The 27,009-nt window shown below is 36.8% G+C and overlaps 2 protein-coding genes across 31 annotated transcripts in view; one reads left to right on the top strand and one right to left on the bottom strand.

Moving 5' to 3' along the window:
* Positions 1–19,956, top strand: part of LOC127257913 (beta-amylase) — a 30,330-nt gene extending 10,374 nt beyond the window's left edge. For 2 of the 6 annotated variants that reach the window (XM_051284486.1, XM_051284491.1), the window contains exons 5-8: positions 3,690–3,950; positions 4,035–4,256; positions 4,383–4,667; positions 4,772–5,145. In XM_051284486.1, coding sequence (XP_051140443.1) covers positions 3,690–3,950; positions 4,035–4,256; positions 4,383–4,667; positions 4,772–4,981 — 978 coding nt within the window. In that variant the 3' untranslated portion in view covers positions 4,982–5,145. Of the gene's footprint in view, positions 1–3,689; positions 3,951–4,034; positions 4,257–4,382; positions 4,668–4,771; positions 5,146–18,500; positions 18,762–18,845; positions 19,068–19,193; positions 19,479–19,582 lie in introns of those variants that run through there. The other 4 variants (XM_051284487.1, XM_051284490.1, XM_051284489.1 and 1 more) reach the window with 4 other exon arrangements.
* Positions 5,431–27,009, bottom strand: part of LOC127257911 (histone-lysine N-methyltransferase ATXR3) — a 30,113-nt gene continuing 8,534 nt past the window's right edge. For 2 of the 25 annotated variants that reach the window (XM_051284463.1, XM_051284482.1), the window contains exons 7-19: positions 26,892–26,992; positions 24,916–25,957; positions 24,667–24,738; positions 23,866–23,976; positions 22,936–23,036; positions 22,528–22,627; positions 22,357–22,452; positions 22,074–22,241; positions 21,815–21,994; positions 21,422–21,669; positions 21,237–21,345; positions 20,826–21,125; positions 20,242–20,703 (exon numbers count right to left, since the gene is read on the bottom strand). In XM_051284463.1, the coding sequence (XP_051140420.1) occupies positions 20,527–20,703; positions 20,826–21,125; positions 21,237–21,345; positions 21,422–21,669; positions 21,815–21,994; positions 22,074–22,241; positions 22,357–22,452; positions 22,528–22,627; positions 22,936–23,036; positions 23,866–23,976; positions 24,667–24,738; positions 24,916–25,957; positions 26,892–26,992 (2,805 nt within the window). In that variant the 3' untranslated portion in view covers positions 20,242–20,526. Of the gene's footprint in view, positions 5,893–6,014; positions 6,315–6,425; positions 6,535–6,610; positions 6,859–7,003; positions 7,184–7,262; positions 7,431–7,545; positions 7,642–7,716; positions 7,817–8,124; positions 8,226–9,054; positions 9,166–9,855; positions 9,928–10,104; positions 11,147–12,080; positions 12,182–12,289; positions 12,800–12,935; positions 13,298–15,434; positions 16,584–17,416; positions 17,474–20,241; positions 20,704–20,825; positions 21,126–21,236; positions 21,346–21,421; positions 21,670–21,814; positions 21,995–22,073; positions 22,242–22,356; positions 22,453–22,527; positions 22,628–22,935; positions 23,037–23,865; positions 23,977–24,666; positions 24,739–24,915; positions 25,958–26,891; positions 26,993–27,009 lie in introns of those variants that run through there. The other 23 variants (XM_051284481.1, XM_051284483.1, XM_051284464.1 and 20 more) reach the window with 23 other exon arrangements.

Below are 27,009 nucleotides of genomic sequence, written 5' to 3'. Positions count from 1 at the left end.
TCGTGATGGCCACATCACCGAGGCGTTAATATAGTTGAAATATTGTGTAAGTAAAAAAATTTTTTTACGTGACTCAAAGTATATCGAAGATCATTTATACCCTGCGAAATTTGATTTTCTCCTTACTCTCCTTCAATCCTATACGAATTTCTCTAACAATCTTATATGTTGAAGATGCTTTGGCAGACATGGCGAACAAATTTGGAAAGTTGTTCAAATTTGAGAGTGTCATTTTCAGGCGATGGCTTCTCACCGCACTTAAGGTGGCGTACATTTTAAGTACGCCATGTTTTGCAAAAATAGAGGATGAATCTCTCGAGACAATGCAAGTAAGGTAAAAATGGGAGAATGATGATTACATATGCCGTTGACATATTTTGAATGCCATGGTAGACCCTTTCTTTGACATCTACCACAATTTTTAATTTGCGAAGGATTTTTGGGATATTTTCGAGGAAAAATATATGGTGAAAGATGCATAATTTAAGAAATTTCTAGTAAGATACTTCAATAATTATAAAATGGTGATGTCAGACTTTTGAAGAAGCAATATAATGATTCGGTTCATATTCTTGGCCAATTTGCTCAACATGGTTTGACTATGGATGAATCCATATCGGTGTCGAGTATTATCGACAAGCTTCCACCATCTTGGAAGGATTTTAGGCATATGCTTAAATACAAAAAAGAGGAACTCTCTTTGGTTGAACTCGGCAGCCATCTCCACTATGGGAAGTCATTGAGGACTCAAGAAAATGAAAAGAACCGGTTGTGGCTAGTTCCTCTATGAATATGGTGTAGGAAGGAAAGAAAAGCATCCAAGGCCAACAAAGGCAAGAAACACAAATTTGACAATAATGTCAAAGGCTCCAACAAGAAGCCTAAATCAGCTTATTGGATTTGTGGGAAATTTGGCTAATTTAAGTGCAATTTCCGGGTTGGCAAAAACAACCGTGGTGTAGGCACCTGCGGTGGAGGAAATGACTCGAATAACCATTTCCCAAGAACAAAGTAAAATCCAGGAAAATTCTTTCAATAAAAAGTTTGTTGTCTTTTATTACTAAAGCACAGTTTTTTCCACTACTTATGTTTGCAAACATTGTTCTTAGTTTAAAGAATTCTATTTTGATGAGTTATCCAAGGTTTTAGGCAAAAGCAAAGAATCGACTGTTTAGGTTAATTGCTCTTATGACTACTATCAGATTGTTAATTTCGTTGACATTGATAAACAATATAGTTATCCATCAAATGGATGTTAAAACAGTGTTCCTAAATGGTGATTTAGGAGAGGAGGTTTATACGAAGCAACCCGAAAGGTCTGTTACTTCGGAAAATGATCATTTGGTTTTTAAGCTTGTTAAATCATTGTATGTTTTGAAACAATCACCCAAACAATGACATGAAACGTTTGATAAAGTTGTATTTATTTTGAATCAAGTGAACAAATATGTGTATAATACATTTGATCACACTGGCACTGGAGTGATCAATTGCCTTTATGTCGATCTGTTAATATTTGGAACATATCAAACTCGAGCGAAGGAAACTAAAAAGTTTCTATCCTCCAAGTTCTCTATGAAAGGTATGGAAGAGGCGGATATAATTCTTGGAATTAAAATAAAAAACGAATCCAAAAAGATTGGGATTACATAAGCACACTATATTGAGAACATTTTCAAAAAGTATAATATGAAGAATTGTTCATTGGTTAGTACTTTATGTGATCTAAGTGTGAAGTTTGTTCCTAATTTGGGAGAACCTGTCTCACAACTTGAATATGCAAATGCCATTTGATGCTTGATATACGTCATGACAAGCACTAGACCAGATATTGAATACGCAATCGAAAGGTTGAGTAGGTTCACTAGTAAACCTAGTACTCACCATTGCTACACTCTTAAAAAGGTATATGAGTACCTAAAATCGATTGCAAACTTTGGTTTATCATTCGCGGGATTTCCTTCGGCATTGAAGGATATTGAGATGCTAGTTGATAAACCATGCTGAAGATTCTTTATCAACCACAGGTTTGGTGTTTGTTTTAAGGGGATGTGCCATTTGTTGGACATCCAAGAAACAAACATGTATAACTAATTCAAAGATGGAATCTGAACTTATCACATTAGCCGTGGCTAGTAAGGAATTTCATAACTTAGTTTACGAGATTCTGTTGTGGCCAAAACCAATACCACTAATTTTGGTTCACTGTGATAGTGAGGCTATATTATGTCTAAAGCTTATAGTGAGAACCATAACGGAAAATATCAACATGTAGTCATACGTCACAGTATGATACAAGAGCTTATTTCAAATGGATTAATTATCGTAGTCCATAAACGGTCGCAGCGTAATTTAGCGGATAATTTAACTAAGGGATTGATTAGATACTTAGTGCACAAGTCGTCAATCAAGATAAGATTAAAGTCCATTTTAAATCCATTTTAGGTAAGACACCCAATTCACTCCTAGTACAATGTTAGGAGCTGAAATTTAATACGGAAAGCGGAAAGCTTACATGTAGTAGATTGTGGCGCATGCATTTACATCCCATGATAAGCATTCGGACTTGCAAAAAAGTTAAGTTGAGATTTCATCTTTTAATAATTCATTTGAAAAAAAAAATGACCATACAGAAGCGAGACTAAAGGAATTAGCTATGCGAACACCAAGTTTTGTCGCATCAAGAAAAGCTCTTGGGTTAGCTTTTGATATGTTCGTGAATAAATTGAGACACGTGGCTTGTAAAGTGTGAATTGTAAATTGTTGGAAAAACAAAAGTTTATTTGTATACATTATCTCCATGTATTCAATATGAAGTTGATAGGTTCAATCCATGAGACATTTGATTCTTGAATGCTTGGGATTTGCAATGTGCTAAGACAAAATCAACAACGGTCGCAATATTTTCATTTATGCATTAGCTTGTTGTGTATGTTGAACAGTTTGAGAATGAATCATGGATAATATCAAAATAGGGGTGGATTGTTATTTTTTTGTTATTGGATTCATTGGAAAATAAGGAATATTGTATTTAGCTATTTTCGGGAAGGGTTGCATGGCATGCACGCTCGAGGATACCTATATAATATTAAACGATGTGTGAAATAACAAAAAAAAAAAAAAAAAAAAGTGAAATAAGGCATTAGTTGAATTGCGAATGGGACAATGAATTTGTCATGACCATGACTAAGTTGTGGAGAATTTACTGCAAATCTCTACTCTGCGAAATAAAAAAATGTTACTCTCTTTCTTCATGGTCTTGTACGGTAACATGACCGTCCGGAAAAATTACATATTTTTTGAGAAAATATAGAATTTGACTTTTGATTTTTATTTGAAAATTATATGTTTAAAAATTATATTTTTAAATTAAGAATTAAATTTGTTATGTATATAAAACCTTCTAAATTCAAAATTATTTAAATTTGAATTAACAATTTAAATTAAGAGATTTTACCTGTTTTATTTAAAAATCTGAGTTGAAGCTTTCAATGGCACGATATATTTTCTTCCTAATTGTAAAAACATCTTCGTCATATACAAATATTTTCTCAATCTTTTATTTGTTCGAGTTTTCACTTAAATTTAGTGTTATTTTATTTTATCCTCCTATGAATTTTGTGTAACGGGAGGCATGAATAAAGTCGAAATATTGTATAAGAAAAGTGATTTTATGGACATGTGTTTAGTGCTTTGACAAGTACTTGAGAGAAGACTTGAAGATGACGGCGGTGGCTGCAGGGCATCCTGAATGGGGGGAGCTGCCGGACGATGCAGGAACGTACAACGACACGCCTGAAAAAACCGGCTTCTTCAGGGCGACATACCAGACAGAAAAGGGTAGGTTCTTCCTGGAATGGTATTCAAGCAAGTTGATAGAGCATGGGGACCAGGTGCTTGAGTTAGCCAACAATGCATTCACAGGATGCAGAGTCAGGTTATCTGCTAAAGTATGTATGTAAGCGAGCAAGCTGTAAGTACAGATTGATTGGTTGATGAATTGGATTGGTTACTTACTTAGATACATCATACAGGTATCGGGGATCCACTGGTGGTACAATGATGAGAGCCATGCTGGCGAGTTAACAGCAGGATACTACAACCTGAGCAGCAAGAACAAGAGTAGGGACGGATACCGCCCCATTGCCAGGATGTTATCCCGACATTTTGCTACTCTAAACTTCACTTGTCTCGAGATGAGAAACACCGACCAGCCGGCCCAGGCTAAATCTGCACCCGAGCAACTTGTGCAACAGGTTACCTCACCTCACCTCTGATTATATATTTGTATATGGTATGTACGTATCAATAATTAATTGTTCAAGCAATCAAATGAATCAATCCTAGTATCATATACATGTTATATGTATATATCAAATCAGGTTTTGAGTGGGGCGTGGACAGAAAAGATCGGCGTGGCAGGTGAGAACGCACTCCCAAGTTACAGTCGGGCAGCCTATAACCAAATGCTGCTGAATGTGAGGCCCATAGGGGTGGTGCTGGACAAGGACAATGGCAAGGATGGCATTACTGCTAGTAGTAGTAGTCATTATCATCATCATCATCAGATGGATGGCGTGACGTACCTTCGGCTGTCCCATGACTTGCTCAAGCCCCATAATTACAGAATCTTCAGGCTATTTGTCAAGAAAATGCACGCCGATCTGGTGCGTGGGGCTATTCATTCTTCCTTCTTGTTTAGTTAATTAATAGTAGCAACCCCAACCCAAGGATTGATGGATGGATGGATGGATTGATTGCTTGCTTGCAGGATTACTGTCGGGAAGTGACAGATTACGAGCCATTGCAGAGGTCCAAGTCTAAGATTCCAATGGATGAGCTATTGCTGGAAGCAACAAAGCCCATCCAGCCATTCCCATGGAACCCCGAATTGGAAACGGACATGAGCCTTGGAAATGGAGACCTCCTGGATACCCTCGTTCAAATCATACCTTTTCTTTCTATGTTGCTACCTAGCTAGCTAATTATCATCAACTTGCTGCTGCTGCTGCGGCTGTGGCTGATAATGATACATACATACATACATAATCATATCATATGTCTATTGCAGGCAGCAGCTTTCAAGGCAGTGACCATACATTTAAAAATGAATTAATAATATACAGACACGAAGGTATTCATTCATTCCTGTACATTCAATTACCCAGAGAACATGAGCTGCGGGAGAGGAGGAAGTAGTCACACTTGCTCTCAATCTCAATCACAGTCTCACTCCCGCCTGCAATTGATCATTTTTTTTTTGGTCATATTGAGTGTGTGTGTGTGTGTGTGTGCGCTCGCGTGAGAGAGAGAGAGAGAGAGAGAGAGAGAGAGTAGTTCAAAGATTTAATTCACCTATCTATCTTAATTCTGGCATTTTTCCACATATATATATATAGGGGAGAAAAGGGGGCCACTACACACTATATATAAGCCAAGAATGAATACAGATAGATGATGAGATAAACACATAATCTAAAAAAGAATGACAAAAAGACTGACAAACAAATGTAACTAACTGTACACAAGAATAACAGAGCAAACAAAAGATTACAGATTTTTACTGGCTCCTCTCCTCTCGTCTCCTTTCCTTGAATGAGCTGCAACCCCAACAGCCACCATCTATAACATCATCATCATCATCATATATAATCAATCAATCCATCCTATGAAGGCCCACCTTTTCCCTAAATATGCCTGCCTGCAAAAATTCACCTATCTATCCCACATTGCGTGGTAGATAGGAGGCCTGTGCTTTAGCCAATGAATCATCTCCCTGTTCATGGGGCCATTGTTTAATACCGCATCCAGCATGGGTGAGCCAACAAGTTTTGGCCAGTTCTTGAATGACCATATCCGATCCTTTGGCCATGCTCGCTGGGGTTGCTTCTCCTGCCAGCAACCAAACCAAGTAAAGGACAATTCAGTTTACCAGTTTTGATTTGCATTCAATTATCATGGGAAGAGAGTAGATTAGAGACAAACAAAGGTTACTGCTTGCAAATTGTACTCACCATTCTGGAAAGCATAAACTTCACCGTCCTTGGACCATAAACTCGTTGGCGTGATGGCTTCTGGACTTTGGCATAGAAGGAACCCACATCGGGCAGGGACAAGCAACCCCTACTTGCTTTGGCCAACATACAATCGGGTTCAGCATTTTGGCTATGCCAAAACATCAGCTGCCCCAGACAATATCTCTCACCGTAGGTCTTGCAATATTCATGAACACTTGAACCCAACTTCTCTGCATATTTTGGACCAAGGTCCAGTGGAGTAATGTAAACAGGTGGAGAAGTTATCCTCTTGTAATCCTGCAACAGAATGCAAATGAAATAAAATAAAGGTCTTTCTTAGCCCACCAACTGAAACAGCCACCCACCCAAGTAGGTTTTAAGTTAAGCACAGTAAGAATGAATACTCACTCGTATTCTGAAGAAACATTTTGTGTAAGCATACAAATGTATCAAATCAGCAGTAGCATCATGCCTACTTTTATATGTACATGCCAGGTTCCGCACCTCATCTCTCAACCTGAAATATTTCGTCTGATTAGATTCTATAACCGATTATTGTACGATGGGAGCACAAGCCAGCTCATTCTTATTACCATAGTAAAGATTTCCGAAGCTTTGCCTCTGTATCATCAGAGCCAGAAGGATCATGCAAGCAAATGTTGGCTTTTAGGTCCCTCAATACACCATCTTCCATATGAGGAGCCATACACTGGATAAGCTCCTCAACCAATGAACCCTCTCCTTTCCACAGATAAGAAACAGCTTCATTAGGGCTAAGCCTTTCAAGTGGTGGTGGAGCATTTTTTGGGTCGCCAAAAACACATCTCAATACATATTTAACCTGAATAAATATTTGCTAAATTAGAAATTTTCAGGGTCTATCTTTAGTTGTCCAATTTCAACGGTTCACATTCAATCTTATTCAGTCTTTTCAAGAATCCGACAACAGGGATAGGAAAGAGTGTGAGGGAAAGAGAACCACCCACCTTGTCAATAGTAAGAGCCAAATTCTGAAGTCTCTGATTGTAAACACCCTCAGCCTGAATTTCAGCATCACTCTTTTCAACCTCCAGGTGTATTTCAGCAAAGTATTTCTTCTTTTCCTCTATATTATGCCTAAGTATCTCATCGGGGAGTTTCGTCCTCTCAAAATTTATGAACCTCACCTAAATAGAAATCCAGACCTTAAAAATGAGCCTATAAACTTAAGGTTTCAAAAAAAAAGCTAAAGTGAAGAATACAAACCAAACGAGCTGAATAGGCAATTAGCCAATCAGGCAGCCCTCCAAGCAAACAACTCCCAAGTCCAGCTTTGCCCAGATCAATATAATCTTCTTCAGTTACTGAATTCAGTTCACAGGCCTCTAGCAGCAAAAGATGCCGATCAAGTAATCCATGATGCTCTTTAAGCACCTGATATAAAGAATGAAGTGTCAAGGAGCCAAATCCAAGGATGCATTCTTCCAAAACTTAAAACAAACATCCAAGGCAAATAAACAGCTTGACGAAAGTGGTTCAAATCCTATACCTTCTGGAAGGCCCCTTCACCGGTTAAATTTAGAAAACTTCCACGGCAAACTTGATTCCCACACAAACAAACAGAAGCTTCGTACTCTTCCTTGCTCTGGAGCCAATCAATAATATTACTAAATAAACAAATATTATCATAAATTTCACACAGGCTTTCCAAGCTACTAACCTCCGTAACAGAATTGTAGTCAAAAGTGATCTCTTCACCAAATGCAATAGGCCTTACAGCATAGATACCAATCTGGTATTGTCCATCAACAGCAGTGACCCTGATGCATAATAATAAATGGATAATGTTGCTATATGGAGATGGAAACACATCATAAAGGTCATTCTTACATTATGCAAGATATGAAATCAAGAGGAATGTCACCACCGAATGCCAATTAAATGTTATATTCCATGAGGTCAGCTATAGTGCTGTAACTAATGATGACAAAGAATAATAATAATTTTCTTGTTGCATGTGCAATAAACTCAGAAAAAATAGTTTATCAGAAACTCGAGCACTTTGTAGGAAGGCATGTTTTCACTTGGTGAAGCTTAAAAAAAAGAAGCTAAACAATGCAATGCTTACTTTGCTTCACAGTTAGGCCTACAGGAGTGGCAAATACGACTTGCATAGTTTGCCTTGTGCATTGCATCAACAACAACTAGATCATACCCATCAGCATCACCCTGGATTAAAACAATAATATAAGCCCCATCACATGTAGCATGAAGGTGACAAAGAAAGACAAATTTGACCATTTGGGCAACAAGGTGTTTCAAAGTAACCTCAGACAAACATGATTTGAGTACTGATCATCTCTGCAGCTTAACTGGTAATTGTCACTTGCTTAAGGTCTACTTGGGAATAATTAATTCATTGATATGCTGAACTTTAGGAGATTAGTTCATAAATTAATATACTGCCAGTTTTTCAGGACCCAGCAAAGCTTATCTGCCTCTCTATCAACTATAAAACATGAACCATAATAGCAATCAACTAAAGTCAAACATTTTATTTAATACATTCAGCATTTTGATTCCAAAGAGACTGTGAGAGACCTTATTGTTTAATATCATTGAGCATTGGTCTTTCTTCATCTAAGATATCTGTTATCTATTATCTTCAAAGGTTCTAATGCTCTTGCTAGCAATACAAAGGTGCCAAAAGAACCATTTTCAATCATAAATAATTAGCAAGTGTGGGAGAACACAAACAGAAGAGAATGTAATTACTTTGTACTCGTATGTGGGCATGACGCCCAGGAGTCAAAATTAACAGCACTAAACAGGTACATGTTGTTTTATTCACTAAATAATCAAAAGGCTAAATCATATCAATCTCTCTCAAGTCTCATGTAACATCTAATAATCAAAAGAATCAATCAACGATCATTCCCATGGGATCTTTGAATTGAGTTTCAATTTGGACAATCAAAATCAAGCTTTAGTACTGACATTTTATAGTACTGACATTTTATTTCTAAGCGACCGAATTACATGCACAAACATAAGATACCTTGGGCCTTTCAAGATAAATATTGTAGAACTCTGGAACTGGATCATTATTGTTCTTTTGCAAAGCCCTGATGCCATCTTGCTTCTCAAACCATTTCCAAGTAGGATACACCTATGATAAAAGGGTAAAAGTTCAACAATACTTTTATTGTATAGCTAGTAGAGCATCACATGTTGCAGCAGATAATTGCAATAAGGTCTACAAACCTGGTATTTCATAGCAAGTAAAAAGTTCATTTAAAATCATTGGCAGCATCAACAACAGCTACTAATTCATAGTCATGGTGAATAAGTAGCTAAGAATTATTAAATGCACGGAATTCACAGAGAATCTCTCATACAAACATTCATCAAAAGCCCTCAGACCCTCAGACAACCATGATGAGTTTGCATATACAGCCCAACCCCTGGAAGAAAATTCAGAGAAAAAAAAAAGAAAGAAAGAAAAGAAAAACAAACAAATAGGTGTGCAGGACATGAGGACATGCATTATAGAACAACCTCCCATCACATCACAGGAAGCAGAGTCCTTTAATTTGATAAATTAGTCCATATGTCTTGCAGACTAACACCTTATTGTGTGCTGGAAATGGAAAATTGGAAAAAGATACTCTCATTTATTAGTTATTCCATGACCATCGTTGGTGGTTATAAATCTTAATCACAACTAAAAATAAATTCAATTTTGAGAACCCCAAACAAATGCAGTTTAATTTCATAAAAATATTATATCAATAATAAACCTAAAGGGTGATACTAATATCCAGAGCTGATCATAAACATAAAAATAACGAGGCATTACCTCTCCCAGAAATTCAACAACAAAATCATCTTCACCGAAACCTCCTTCCTTGTTGCAAACAACTCCGAGCCCCTGATTAGAAGAAGCACATCACAGGGCATAAACTAACAAATTAATTCATGCATATGGTGTGTATGACAGTAAAAGTAACGAACAACATTACAAAAAGGACAAACTCGCTAGTGTGCAGTACTCAACAGCATAAGAAACTAGATATGTAAAAACACATCTATAAGATAAAATAATTACCTTTCTATAAGCAACATAATTGTCCACAGGACGACTATCAATGGCTCTTATTATAGACTGGCATAGCCCCATGGTTCTTTGATCATTATTTTCCTTTGCACTATTAAATATCTCTTCAAATACAGGCTTCAATGGATACATCATTGGTGTGTTTCCAGAACCAGTAAAATGTCTGACTTTCTTATTCAGAGTACGAAGCATAACTTCCTCAATGAATATATGTTTCTCAAGAAGTGACCACCCCGATTCCTCTGGCATTGAATCGAGAAGAAGATTGTGAGTATAAGGATCTATGCCATAAACCTCTTGTTCAATCACCTCATCTCCCAGGGACTTCCTGGGTTTATAATCCTTCACCTCCGGAATTTCCATATCAGATTCCTCAGTTCCATTTCTTTGGGCATTGAGCTTCTCATCATAATCCTCAGGTAATGAAACTAGCATTTTTCTTCGCACTTCTTCTTCATCTGTGACTATAACATAGTGATCAATAACTTCATACTTTCTAGTGACAGGTGGAACAAGGCTTGCTTTTGTCATTCGAGCACCCCATTCACGATCATCAGAAAAGGAATCAAATCCATCATCATGTATGAAGTAGGATTCTCCTCTCGACTCACTGCCAGCACCATCTGATGGAGACTCCAAATCACTTTCAGTATCAGAGGCAGTACTGGCACTGTCCCCCATGCTTGCACCAGAAGATTTCTCGAAATCATCGGATGTGTCACTTCCTGACTCCAAATACTTACTGTTTAATTTCGATAGTCGCCTTCTGATTTCCCGATCAGAAGCATAATCTCCAGAATGAAAAATTCCATTTATAAGTGACCCAGAGTGTTTCCTTTCAGATAATTTGTTCAGATTCTTCTTGTACTTGGAGGAAGCTGATGAAAAGCCTGGCGGAGATTCATCCTTCCAGGATTTCATCATCCCATCTCTAGAATAAGTTAACTTTGAACCTTTATCCAAACATGTAGCCAAATGGATGAACAATGCAACGATCCGATTCATGTCTCTTGCATCACCCCGATTCTTATGTCTGAAACCACAAGTAAAAACATAAAATAAGATGATTTCTCTGTTGATCCAAATAGAGCAACATCACTAAACTTCTGTTAAAGTATATAGATCTGTGCAACTATTTCCCTACATGCAACCACCATAATGCCCAGATTAAGTTCCAAACAATTCTATATTTGTGCCAGAAATGTTTTAAGTTTAAACAAAATCCAAGCCAACAAGCATTTAGGGTGTGTTTGGTACGAAGAAATGACCAGAGAAATGGATATGACATCATTTCTCTTGTTTGGTTGAGCCAGACAATGAGTGGCGAAATAAATCATTTCTTATTCTCTAATTTCATTTCTCTATCACGTGTAGAGAAATGCAGAAAACTGAATAGTAGTCGGTATATTTATTTTTATTTTTTCTTTTTTTTTATACTATTTATTTTTTTTATTTTTTTAAATTATATTATTTTAATTTTACAATATATCACATTTAATTTATTATCTAAGTATTTAATTTCTACATTTTTTAAAAAAATTACACTAAAATTTAATTTTACTCATCTAATTCATTGTTTAAACAAAAAAATTTACAATAAATATTTTTTAATAAATTCTCACTCATTAAAACTCTTTATTGTCCGGTTAATCATTTATTCTAGGTCAATCCATTCAGATAATTATATTTTTTTTACATTTCTCAATTGAATACTCTATTTTTACCAAACAAAAAAAAATTAATTCTCATTCTCTACTCATTTTTTCTGTCATTCTCTGTACCAAACGTCCTCTTAATATAATAATTGGCCACAGGAGAAGAAGGCAAGGAAACATAAAATGCATATGATTCAGCATAAATAATTGGAGTCGACCAAAAGGTTGAGACATGCACACACAAATATGTCGGAACCCCCACTGAAATAACCTATATGGACTAGAAAGCTCAGATTTAAAACAAAGACATACTTAATAGCTTCACGGCACATTCGACTGATATCCTCTTTCACAGTGTTCAAGCCACGTCTTGCGTAGTACCCATTTCTCATTCTTTCCTCAATCGCAGCAACCTAACCAACAAAGAGGATAATGATTATGTCAAATGTGCGCATCTGAAGGTAACTTTGAGATAAAGACATCGATATGTAAAATTATTATAAAATTGGTGTGAGCAATACCTTGGGCCCAAAGAACTCAAATGTGTTCTTGCTCATGATATCTTGTAGACCTTTAGCAATATATTCCTCCATTCTCTTATACCCACTTCCAATTTTTTTAATAGCTAAACGCCTCAGTTGAGCATCTCTGGATAGAATGGAAGAAGACTTTCGAGCATCAAAGAGCTTAGATCGTTTATACAAGCTCCTACGAAATAATTGATTTGCAGAGTCCCTCTTATCCGAACTCTCTAGATATTCTTTTAGCCCGCTGGAGTCTTCCGTCTGGTTAGAAGCTGATGAACCATCAACTAAGTGGTTCAGGCTCCGGATTTTTAAATGAGGTCCCCGAGATTGTACCCATTGAATATTAGGAAATTTCTGAACCAAATCTTCAAATTGGGTGCAACCTCTAACATCTATAGTCGACAAAAATGGAAATGACCGAAGAATCTCCTCAAGCATGCCAGACGTAATGCCAGTACAGCCACGCAATAGCAAGGAAGTAATCTTTTCTTCCTTGTAATCACCCTGCATATAATTCTACATGTCAGATCTAAACCACATACAAGCAATAAAAGCTTTATATTATGCAACTATGACTTTTATAGGCAACAATAATTGAAAGAAACAGAAAAGTAAGGAATAGCACAATACCATAACTTACCATTATTTTCAAGATTACAGAATCTGAGCACTTTGGAGCAAGAGCACAAAAGTTAATCTGTCTGGTAATATCTTTATAGAACTTCATAACAGATCGCCAGTGCTTGCAAGTCAAGCCAGCAAAAAAGAGTGACTTTAAATCTGCTCTAAGAAAGTGAAATACCCGTGCCAAAACATGCCCATCCAGCAGATCCCAGACACCCCCCACATCTTTTGGATCCACATCATCTAATCTTCTGAAGGTAGCATCACCACGCAAGTCATCAAATGCACACATTTCATTCTCAATAGTTTGCATATCTTCCTCCACATCATACTCCTCAATCTCAGTCAATCTAGCCCGTTTTCTGGGGTGCAAGTAATCTGCAATGATGATTGGGAAAAAGCACTCTCATAAGATGTAATTATAACAATGGAACTATGAGAAACTTTTTGTTTTTTCCCACTGAAACAAGTTATAGAACCTAAAATAGAAACGTATCAGAATAATAAAATAATAGAAATAAATGTAAAAAATGTTGATTTTCAATCAAACAGAATCAAAATTAATCAATGGAATCATAATGATCGGAATGACAGCATGCCTACAGGATATTCTAAATATTTTTTTATACAAATAAGAGTATTTAAATACTCTGATAATCCCCATCAACTTTAACCACCCCAAGGGAGGACAGCAGGTTGAGGCAAAACTCGCCATAGTGACAAGAGAAAGGATAGTTCAACTTGCAGTGATGCTATCAATCTTGCCTTCATAAACCCCACAATGTTGCATGACAGAGGTACGTAGCACAAGCTTCACATCACAAAAAAATAAGCACAGCTCACAGTGGATGTGCTCAAATTCGGCAAGTCTCCGCAAAGAAGGTGGGAAGGATAAGGTCATAAAAGCTGGTCTGGTTTTTTACTTTTTAAAATGAATATAAAGTAGAAAAACTTTTTACGAAAGATAAAACCTAAAATTGGGTGAAGATAAGGCACAAAAAGTGTTTTATATTATTATATAAAATACATGGAACTAATGGAGGTCGTGAGTCCTGGAAAATAAAACCTGACCATGATTGAAATAGTACGCAACCGGTAAAATAATAAATACAAAAACAAAAAAAAATGGGAGAAGGGGCTCTGTAATTGTAAGCCAAGCACTGCTGGAAAAAAGCAGTGTGACTGAAGATCTACAAAGACTTATACAACTGTGATTCGTGTGAAAGTGAGAGATTGCGCATTTTTTCCACCAATGTAATGAAAAAAATAGCCTATCTAAACTTTCATATTTGTTACAATGATTTAATAAGAAACAAATCAAATTACTTAATATACAATATAATGGAATCAAGATTAATCATTTACTGTAGCAACATATATAGGATATTCTAATGCTAATGAAATAATATCTAAATATTATAACAATAATGAACAGAATGAGTCCTTCAGAATATAAGAACTTTTTTTAAGTAATGGACCGGTGATTAAAGTCATAGCTGTCCATCACGGATAGTGGTAAACAGTGGTTGAGCCCTAAACGCTATGGCGGAATGATTGCTAGTTGAAAACTTAAAAATATTCATATAAAAATTAATATATATTCAAAATTACAACTAAAATACATAGAAAAATTTTTAAATTAATTTCATTATTATCATTCCAATTAATACGAAAAATGTATGCTAAACATAACGTCAAAATATATGGACAAAATATTAAATCATAAATAGTTATATAAGAATAATTGGGTCAGTTCTATTTGATAAATAGACAACCAAACTTAAAATCTAGTAAATAAGACTTTTCGTGGGCTTCTAACCTGGACTTTACTATTCCCTAATTTTTTTCTATCCAAAATATCAAATCAAACTCTTATTTTTGATTTGTTAAATTATACTGAAAATTAATTTTATATTCAAAATATCACGTACGTTTATTTATATTATATCGTATTATTCCAATTCAAAACTTTCCTATTTGAAACCCCAAACCCAACTCCAAAACCCACCAATAGACACACACTAAGTTTCTTTTCCTTTTTAGTCTCCCAACTGTTCCTCATTATAAATAATAGTTATATATCCACTCCAACCCATTCCGTACAGCCCCTCTACAACAAGTGGCTATTGCCACAAGAGCATAAGTGCACCACAATGGAGCAGCAGTACCAGCGGACAGCCGCTTCACTCCATGGCAGCACAATAGCATCACTATCACCTGCTATTGACCACTAGGTTTAAAGTAATTTGGAAACCCCAAGTTCAAAATACAAAAAGGAATCTCAGAATATCCAGGAACCAGGAAAAGCAAAGATCACATATTGTTCCAGCATATACATGCTATAAAGGTGTTGACAGGAAAAACAAGAACAAGAGCACATACAAGTAAATTACCTTATTTTCACACATCTCTTTAAGAAGTTCTATTCTTTTGAAGAATGGGTGGTGATGGGGGTGTGTGCAGGGGGCGGGGACATGTTCATTGAACTTTTACTGTTGTACAAGAATTCAATTACCTGAATGGTAGATGTGTTTTTCAATTTCTTTCTTTTGTTGTCTGGAATTGATCCAAGGATCCAGAACTTCATTTATGGCAGCAGCAAACTCCCGACTCTTGTAAGACTTCATCACCAATTCATGAAGCTTCCCCCGAGTATATCCAACAACCTGTGGGTGTAAATTGTGCAAAGTAGTGGAAGTTCTCTGGCTTTCTCTCAATCCACTACCACATGCTTCGGTTAAATTGTTATCATGCTCGGATATTCCACTACGGTCAGAGAGAACACTAAGCGGAACCCATATATTATCTTGTTTCCTGAAAACACTGGTGTTCTTTAGAATGATACCATGATCAGCCATTATTTGCAACTCTGAAAAGGATTGGGGCCCACGTTCATGGCCAGTACCATCAAGGAAATACCAATCTCCCAAATGCAATTTTAACTCATCTACTTTGCAAAGATGGTCCTTAGGTATATCAAGTGATGCATCCTTCTTCCTCAAATTCTGTGAATCCCGTTCATGAGCAATTTCCCGATTACCATCTCTTGAGGACCATCTTGTATCCCCAGTTGTAGAATACACCCGTACAGACCTTGAAGACAATCTTTCTTTTCCTCGAACTTTTGTACGAGCTTCAGACACGAATGAACCATGGTCCTTTACCACACATGCATTTATCCTAACCACTGATAGCATAGCTCCTCTAATTCCCCTTGCAAGACCAGATTTAGCTTGGGCTGCACGGCTCACACTAGAGGAATCATTTAACTCATCAGGAGACGTAAAAGCCCACAGTGGCAGGTCAAGCCTCCTGCTCTGCGAAGGAAAGTACAATTCGTCCTTTTCCTCCCACCTGGGGTCTTCACAACCAGACTTGGGCATCTGACACAGTGGATAGCCATCATTGAGAACCAGCTTCCTCTTCCAAGTCCTATCCTGAGTAGCATCATCATTCCTCTTCCAGTCACATCCCTTACAAGCCCATAGACTAGAATACATTTCACCAATCTCGCTACAAATGAGTGCATTATCCTTCTCAAGGGAGGCAGGCACTGTGGCCCTTTTTTCTGCAGTCTCAGTAAATTCAGAAACAGTGGACCATTCCTTAGCACCTGTATCTTCAAAATGCTTGTCCATGTTCTCCTCACACCTCATATGACCTGCTAAAACCTCAAAACAGTAAGCATCATATTTAAATGTAGCAAACTTAGTATACATATCTTAGCTGCAAAGACTGCACAATAGCCACAATAAACTCAAATTATAAGGAACACACCTAAGAAAACCTCAAAACAGTAAGCATCATATTTAAATGTAGCTAACTTAGTATACATATCTTAGCTGCAAAGACTGCACAATAGCCACAATAAACTCAAATTATAAGGAACACACCTAAGAAATTGATATGCTCTTCCATAAGAGAGATCACTAACTCAATATTAGTACAACAGTGCTGGCCAATAAGTTCAGATATGGTCAATGATGTTGAAGTTCTATACCAAAATCATCATAGAAAATAGGTTCCAATTTAACACAACCGGAAGGCATAACCAAATGACACTTTATGCAAATAATTCATTGATTGGCTGCAGAATGTTACATATCTGGGGTGTCCCACTACTCTCATCACTTCTCCATCTCAAGATTTTTCTGTTCTCCGTTCAATACTTCTGAGAAAATTTTAGTATGCCATATAAAATACCTATAGCTTGAACAGGTCAGAAACACACACTAAGACAAAATACCTCACTATATTTGCAAGATCCACACAATTAGCAATTCCTTCATCATATTTGCAGTGTAAATAACAAACAGACAGAAAACATGAACATTCAAAATGTTAGGGTCAGAAGAAGATTATCAAGCCAGACTTCATGAAAGGAGTTCCAATGATAGGAAGTAACACTTAATCTAGTTTACGTTGTTGTACAACTATTAAGCATTGTCCTTGTTAATGAGAAATAACAACTAGAATATGTCATGTAAATTAAGGTACCTCCAATTTTTCCCCATGGCTCCAATTCCCCTTGCTCAACTCTCAGTTGCAGCACCTCTGCAAGATAAGCATACAGAATAGCATAAATTAAATATATACAGAAAAGGAAAACTTTAAATAAATGAATTGTAAAGTGTGAATTGTGAATTGTAAATTGTTGGAAAAACAAAAGTTTATTTGTATACATTATCTCCATGTATTCAATATGAAGTTGATAGGTTCAATCCATGAGACATTTGATTCTTGAATGCTTGGGATTTGCAATGTGCTAAGACAAAATCAACAACGGTCGCAATATTTTCATTTATGCATTAGCTTGTTGTGTATGTTGAACAGTTTGAGAATGAATCATGGATAATATCAAAATAGGGGTGGATTGTTATTTTTTTGTTATTGGATTCATTGGAAAATAAGGAATATTGTATTTAGCTATTTTCGGGAAGGGTTGCATGGCATGCACGCTCGAGGATACCTATATAATATTAAACGATGTGTGAAATAACAAAAAAAAAAAAAAAAAAAAAGTGAAATAAGGCATTAGTTGAATTGCGAATGGGACAATGAATTTGTCATGACCATGACTAAGTTGTGGAGAATTTACTGCAAATCTCTACTCTGCGAAATAAAAAAATGTTACTCTCTTTCTTCATGGTCTTGTACGGTAACATGACCGTCCGGAAAAATTACATATTTTTTGAGAAAATATAGAATTTGACTTTTGATTTTTATTTGAAAATTATATGTTTAAAAATTATATTTTTAAATTAAGAATTAAATTTGTTATGTATATAAAACCTTCTAAATTCAAAATTATTTAAATTTGAATTAACAATTTAAATTAAGAGATTTTACCTGTTTTATTTAAAAATCTGAGTTGAAGCTTTCAATGGCACGATATATTTTCTTCCTAATTGTAAAAACATCTTCGTCATATACAAATATTTTCTCAATCTTTTATTTGTTCGAGTTTTCACTTAAATTTAGTGTTATTTTATTTTATCCTCCTATGAATTTTGTGTAACGGGAGGCATGAATAAAGTCGAAATATTGTATAAGAAAAGTGATTTTATGGACATGTGTTTAGTGCTTTGACAAGTACTTGAGAGAAGACTTGAAGATGACGGCGGTGGCTGCAGGGCATCCTGAATGGGGGGAGCTGCCGGACGATGCAGGAACGTACAACGACACGCCTGAAAAAACCGGCTTCTTCAGGGCGACATACCAGACAGAAAAGGGTAGGTTCTTCCTGGAATGGTATTCAAGCAAGTTGATAGAGCATGGGGACCAGGTGCTTGAGTTAGCCAACAATGCATTCACAGGATGCAGAGTCAGGTTATCTGCTAAAGTATGTATGTAAGCGAGCAAGCTGTAAGTACAGATTGATTGGTTGATGAATTGGATTGGTTACTTACTTAGATACATCATACAGGTATCGGGGATCCACTGGTGGTACAATGATGAGAGCCATGCTGGCGAGTTAACAGCAGGATACTACAACCTGAGCAGCAAGAACAAGAGTAGGGACGGATACCGCCCCATTGCCAGGATGTTATCCCGACATTTTGCTACTCTAAACTTCACTTGTCTCGAGATGAGAAACACCGACCAGCCGGCCCAGGCTAAATCTGCACCCGAGCAACTTGTGCAACAGGTTACCTCACCTCACCTCTGATTATATATTTGTATATGGTATGTACGTATCAATAATTAATTGTTCAAGCAATCAAATGAATCAATCCTAGTATCATATACATGTTATATGTATATATCAAATCAGGTTTTGAGTGGGGCGTGGACAGAAAAGATCGGCGTGGCAGGTGAGAACGCACTCCCAAGTTACAGTCGGGCAGCCTATAACCAAATGCTGCTGAATGTGAGGCCCATAGGGGTGGTGCTGGACAAGGACAATGGCAAGGATGGCATTACTGCTAGTAGTAGTAGTCATTATCATCATCATCATCAGATGGATGGCGTGACGTACCTTCGGCTGTCCCATGACTTGCTCAAGCCCCATAATTACAGAATCTTCAGGCTATTTGTCAAGAAAATGCACGCCGATCTGGTGCGTGGGGCTATTCATTCTTCCTTCTTGTTTAGTTAATTAATAGTAGCAACCCCAACCCAAGGATTGATGGATGGATGGATGGATTGATTGCTTGCTTGCAGGATTACTGTCGGGAAGTGACAGATTACGAGCCATTGCAGAGGTCCAAGTCTAAGATTCCAATGGATGAGCTATTGCTGGAAGCAACAAAGCCCATCCAGCCATTCCCATGGAACCCCGAATTGGAAACGGACATGAGCCTTGGAAATGGAGACCTCCTGGATACCCTCGTTCAAATCATACCTTTTCTTTCTATGTTGCTACCTAGCTAGCTAATTATCATCAACTTGCTGCTGCTGCTGCGGCTGTGGCTGATAATGATACATACATACATACATAATCATATCATATGTCTATTGCAGGCAGCAGCTTTCAAGGCAGTGACCATACATTTAAAAATGAATTAATAATATACAGACACGAAGGTATTCATTCATTCCTGTACATTCAATTACCCAGAGAACATGAGCTGCGGGAGAGGAGGAAGTAGTCACACTTGCTCTCAATCTCAATCACAGTCTCACTCCCGCCTGCAATTGATCATTTTTTTTTTGGTCATATTGAGTGTGTGTGTGTGTGTGTGTGCGCTCGCGTGAGAGAGAGAGAGAGAGAGAGAGAGAGAGAGTAGTTCAAAGATTTAATTCACCTATCTATCTTAATTCTGGCATTTTTCCACATATATATATATAGGGGAGAAAAGGGGGCCACTACACACTATATATAAGCCAAGAATGAATACAGATAGATGATGAGATAAACACATAATCTAAAAAAGAATGACAAAAAGACTGACAAACAAATGTAACTAACTGTACACAAGAATAACAGAGCAAACAAAAGATTACAGATTTTTACTGGCTCCTCTCCTCTCGTCTCCTTTCCTTGAATGAGCTGCAACCCCAACAGCCACCATCTATAACATCATCATCATCATCATATATAATCAATCAATCCATCCTATGAAGGCCCACCTTTTCCCTAAATATGCCTGCCTGCAAAAATTCACCTATCTATCCCACATTGCGTGGTAGATAGGAGGCCTGTGCTTTAGCCAATGAATCATCTCCCTGTTCATGGGGCCATTGTTTAATACCGCATCCAGCATGGGTGAGCCAACAAGTTTTGGCCAGTTCTTGAATGACCATATCCGATCCTTTGGCCATGCTCGCTGGGGTTGCTTCTCCTGCCAGCAACCAAACCAAGTAAAGGACAATTCAGTTTACCAGTTTTGATTTGCATTCAATTATCATGGGAAGAGAGTAGATTAGAGACAAACAAAGGTTACTGCTTGCAAATTGTACTCACCATTCTGGAAAGCATAAACTTCACCGTCCTTGGACCATAAACTCGTTGGCGTGATGGCTTCTGGACTTTGGCATAGAAGGAACCCACATCGGGCAGGGACAAGCAACCCCTACTTGCTTTGGCCAACATACAATCGGGTTCAGCATTTTGGCTATGCCAAAACATCAGCTGCCCCAGACAATATCTCTCACCGTAGGTCTTGCAATATTCATGAACACTTGAACCCAACTTCTCTGCATATTTTGGACCAAGGTCCAGTGGAGTAATGTAAACAGGTGGAGAAGTTATCCTCTTGTAATCCTGCAACAGAATGCAAATGAAATAAAATAAAGGTCTTTCTTAGCCCACCAACTGAAACAGCCACCCACCCAAGTAGGTTTTAAGTTAAGCACAGTAAGAATGAATACTCACTCGTATTCTGAAGAAACATTTTGTGTAAGCATACAAATGTATCAAATCAGCAGTAGCATCATGCCTACTTTTATATGTACATGCCAGGTTCCGCACCTCATCTCTCAACCTGAAATATTTCGTCTGATTAGATTCTATAACCGATTATTGTACGATGGGAGCACAAGCCAGCTCATTCTTATTACCATAGTAAAGATTTCCGAAGCTTTGCCTCTGTATCATCAGAGCCAGAAGGATCATGCAAGCAAATGTTGGCTTTTAGGTCCCTCAATACACCATCTTCCATATGAGGAGCCATACACTGGATAAGCTCCTCAACCAATGAACCCTCTCCTTTCCACAGATAAGAAACAGCTTCATTAGGGCTAAGCCTTTCAAGTGGTGGTGGAGCATTTTTTGGGTCGCCAAAAACACATCTCAATACATATTTAACCTGAATAAATATTTGCTAAATTAGAAATTTTCAGGGTCTATCTTTAGTTGTCCAATTTCAACGGTTCACATTCAATCTTATTCAGTCTTTTCAAGAATCCGACAACAGGGATAGGAAAGAGTGTGAGGGAAAGAGAACCACCCACCTTGTCAATAGTAAGAGCCAAATTCTGAAGTCTCTGATTGTAAACACCCTCAGCCTGAATTTCAGCATCACTCTTTTCAACCTCCAGGTGTATTTCAGCAAAGTATTTCTTCTTTTCCTCTATATTATGCCTAAGTATCTCATCGGGGAGTTTCGTCCTCTCAAAATTTATGAACCTCACCTAAATAGAAATCCAGACCTTAAAAATGAGCCTATAAACTTAAGGTTTCAAAAAAAAAGCTAAAGTGAAGAATACAAACCAAACGAGCTGAATAGGCAATTAGCCAATCAGGCAGCCCTCCAAGCAAACAACTCCCAAGTCCAGCTTTGCCCAGATCAATATAATCTTCTTCAGTTACTGAATTCAGTTCACAGGCCTCTAGCAGCAAAAGATGCCGATCAAGTAATCCATGATGCTCTTTAAGCACCTGATATAAAGAATGAAGTGTCAAGGAGCCAAATCCAAGGATGCATTCTTCCAAAACTTAAAACAAACATCCAAGGCAAATAAACAGCTTGACGAAAGTGGTTCAAATCCTATACCTTCTGGAAGGCCCCTTCACCGGTTAAATTTAGAAAACTTCCACGGCAAACTTGATTCCCACACAAACAAACAGAAGCTTCGTACTCTTCCTTGCTCTGGAGCCAATCAATAATATTACTAAATAAACAAATATTATCATAAATTTCACACAGGCTTTCCAAGCTACTAACCTCCGTAACAGAATTGTAGTCAAAAGTGATCTCTTCACCAAATGCAATAGGCCTTACAGCATAGATACCAATCTGGTATTGTCCATCAACAGCAGTGACCCTGATGCATAATAATAAATGGATAATGTTGCTATATGGAGATGGAAACACATCATAAAGGTCATTCTTACATTATGCAAGATATGAAATCAAGAGGAATGTCACCACCGAATGCCAATTAAATGTTATATTCCATGAGGTCAGCTATAGTGCTGTAACTAATGATGACAAAGAATAATAATAATTTTCTTGTTGCATGTGCAATAAACTCAGAAAAAATAGTTTATCAGAAACTCGAGCACTTTGTAGGAAGGCATGTTTTCACTTGGTGAAGCTTAAAAAAAAGAAGCTAAACAATGCAATGCTTACTTTGCTTCACAGTTAGGCCTACAGGAGTGGCAAATACGACTTGCATAGTTTGCCTTGTGCATTGCATCAACAACAACTAGATCATACCCATCAGCATCACCCTGGATTAAAACAATAATATAAGCCCCATCACATGTAGCATGAAGGTGACAAAGAAAGACAAATTTGACCATTTGGGCAACAAGGTGTTTCAAAGTAACCTCAGACAAACATGATTTGAGTACTGATCATCTCTGCAGCTTAACTGGTAATTGTCACTTGCTTAAGGTCTACTTGGGAATAATTAATTCATTGATATGCTGAACTTTAGGAGATTAGTTCATAAATTAATATACTGCCAGTTTTTCAGGACCCAGCAAAGCTTATCTGCCTCTCTATCAACTATAAAACATGAACCATAATAGCAATCAACTAAAGTCAAACATTTTATTTAATACATTCAGCATTTTGATTCCAAAGAGACTGTGAGAGACCTTATTGTTTAATATCATTGAGCATTGGTCTTTCTTCATCTAAGATATCTGTTATCTATTATCTTCAAAGGTTCTAATGCTCTTGCTAGCAATACAAAGGTGCCAAAAGAACCATTTTCAATCATAAATAATTAGCAAGTGTGGGAGAACACAAACAGAAGAGAATGTAATTACTTTGTACTCGTATGTGGGCATGACGCCCAGGAGTCAAAATTAACAGCACTAAACAGGTACATGTTGTTTTATTCACTAAATAATCAAAAGGCTAAATCATATCAATCTCTCTCAAGTCTCATGTAACATCTAATAATCAAAAGAATCAATCAACGATCATTCCCATGGGATCTTTGAATTGAGTTTCAATTTGGACAATCAAAATCAAGCTTTAGTACTGACATTTTATAGTACTGACATTTTATTTCTAAGCGACCGAATTACATGCACAAACATAAGATACCTTGGGCCTTTCAAGATAAATATTGTAGAACTCTGGAACTGGATCATTATTGTTCTTTTGCAAAGCCCTGATGCCATCTTGCTTCTCAAACCATTTCCAAGTAGGATACACCTATGATAAAAGGGTAAAAGTTCAACAATACTTTTATTGTATAGCTAGTAGAGCATCACATGTTGCAGCAGATAATTGCAATAAGGTCTACAAACCTGGTATTTCATAGCAAGTAAAAAGTTCATTTAAAATCATTGGCAGCATCAACAACAGCTACTAATTCATAGTCATGGTGAATAAGTAGCTAAGAATTATTAAATGCACGGAATTCACAGAGAATCTCTCATACAAACATTCATCAAAAGCCCTCAGACCCTCAGACAACCATGATGAGTTTGCATATACAGCCCAACCCCTGGAAGAAAATTCAGAGAAAAAAAAAAGAAAGAAAGAAAAGAAAAACAAACAAATAGGTGTGCAGGACATGAGGACATGCATTATAGAACAACCTCCCATCACATCACAGGAAGCAGAGTCCTTTAATTTGATAAATTAGTCCATATGTCTTGCAGACTAACACCTTATTGTGTGCTGGAAATGGAAAATTGGAAAAAGATACTCTCATTTATTAGTTATTCCATGACCATCGTTGGTGGTTATAAATCTTAATCACAACTAAAAATAAATTCAATTTTGAGAACCCCAAACAAATGCAGTTTAATTTCATAAAAATATTATATCAATAATAAACCTAAAGGGTGATACTAATATCCAGAGCTGATCATAAACATAAAAATAACGAGGCATTACCTCTCCCAGAAATTCAACAACAAAATCATCTTCACCGAAACCTCCTTCCTTGTTGCAAACAACTCCGAGCCCCTGATTAGAAGAAGCACATCACAGGGCATAAACTAACAAATTAATTCATGCATATGGTGTGTATGACAGTAAAAGTAACGAACAACATTACAAAAAGGACAAACTCGCTAGTGTGCAGTACTCAACAGCATAAGAAACTAGATATGTAAAAACACATCTATAAGATAAAATAATTACCTTTCTATAAGCAACATAATTGTCCACAGGACGACTATCAATGGCTCTTATTATAGACTGGCATAGCCCCATGGTTCTTTGATCATTATTTTCCTTTGCACTATTAAATATCTCTTCAAATACAGGCTTCAATGGATACATCATTGGTGTGTTTCCAGAACCAGTAAAATGTCTGACTTTCTTATTCAGAGTACGAAGCATAACTTCCTCAATGAATATATGTTTCTCAAGAAGTGACCACCCCGATTCCTCTGGCATTGAATCGAGAAGAAGATTGTGAGTATAAGGATCTATGCCATAAACCTCTTGTTCAATCACCTCATCTCCCAGGGACTTCCTGGGTTTATAATCCTTCACCTCCGGAATTTCCATATCAGATTCCTCAGTTCCATTTCTTTGGGCATTGAGCTTCTCATCATAATCCTCAGGTAATGAAACTAGCATTTTTCTTCGCACTTCTTCTTCATCTGTGACTATAACATAGTGATCAATAACTTCATACTTTCTAGTGACAGGTGGAACAAGGCTTGCTTTTGTCATTCGAGCACCCCATTCACGATCATCAGAAAAGGAATCAAATCCATCATCATGTATGAAGTAGGATTCTCCTCTCGACTCACTGCCAGCACCATCTGATGGAGACTCCAAATCACTTTCAGTATCAGAGGCAGTACTGGCACTGTCCCCCATGCTTGCACCAGAAGATTTCTCGAAATCATCGGATGTGTCACTTCCTGACTCCAAATACTTACTGTTTAATTTCGATAGTCGCCTTCTGATTTCCCGATCAGAAGCATAATCTCCAGAATGAAAAATTCCATTTATAAGTGACCCAGAGTGTTTCCTTTCAGATAATTTGTTCAGATTCTTCTTGTACTTGGAGGAAGCTGATGAAAAGCCTGGCGGAGATTCATCCTTCCAGGATTTCATCATCCCATCTCTAGAATAAGTTAACTTTGAACCTTTATCCAAACATGTAGCCAAATGGATGAACAATGCAACGATCCGATTCATGTCTCTTGCATCACCCCGATTCTTATGTCTGAAACCACAAGTAAAAACATAAAATAAGATGATTTCTCTGTTGATCCAAATAGAGCAACATCACTAAACTTCTGTTAAAGTATATAGATCTGTGCAACTATTTCCCTACATGCAACCACCATAATGCCCAGATTAAGTTCCAAACAATTCTATATTTGTGCCAGAAATGTTTTAAGTTTAAACAAAATCCAAGCCAACAAGCATTTAGGGTGTGTTTGGTACGAAGAAATGACCAGAGAAATGGATATGACATCATTTCTCTTGTTTGGTTGAGCCAGACAATGAGTGGCGAAATAAATCATTTCTTATTCTCTAATTTCATTTCTCTATCACGTGTAGAGAAATGCAGAAAACTGAATAGTAGTCGGTATATTTATTTTTATTTTTTCTTTTTTTTTATACTATTTATTTTTTTTATTTTTTTAAATTATATTATTTTAATTTTACAATATATCACATTTAATTTATTATCTAAGTATTTAATTTCTACATTTTTTAAAAAAATTACACTAAAATTTAATTTTACTCATCTAATTCATTGTTTAAACAAAAAAATTTACAATAAATATTTTTTAATAAATTCTCACTCATTAAAACTCTTTATTGTCCGGTTAATCATTTATTCTAGGTCAATCCATTCAGATAATTATATTTTTTTTACATTTCTCAATTGAATACTCTATTTTTACCAAACAAAAAAAAATTAATTCTCATTCTCTACTCATTTTTTCTGTCATTCTCTGTACCAAACGTCCTCTTAATATAATAATTGGCCACAGGAGAAGAAGGCAAGGAAACATAAAATGCATATGATTCAGCATAAATAATTGGAGTCGACCAAAAGGTTGAGACATGCACACACAAATATGTCGGAACCCCCACTGAAATAACCTATATGGACTAGAAAGCTCAGATTTAAAACAAAGACATACTTAATAGCTTCACGGCACATTCGACTGATATCCTCTTTCACAGTGTTCAAGCCACGTCTTGCGTAGTACCCATTTCTCATTCTTTCCTCAATCGCAGCAACCTAACCAACAAAGAGGA

This window comes from Andrographis paniculata, unplaced genomic scaffold, assembly GCF_009805555.1.
Source record: "Andrographis paniculata isolate CXL003 unplaced genomic scaffold, ASM980555v1 Contig59END, whole genome shotgun sequence".
NCBI classification, from domain to species: domain Eukaryota; kingdom Viridiplantae; phylum Streptophyta; class Magnoliopsida; order Lamiales; family Acanthaceae; genus Andrographis; species Andrographis paniculata.
The sequence above is the reverse complement of the archived record's forward strand: the minus strand, read 5'-3'. Positions and strand labels throughout refer to the sequence as shown.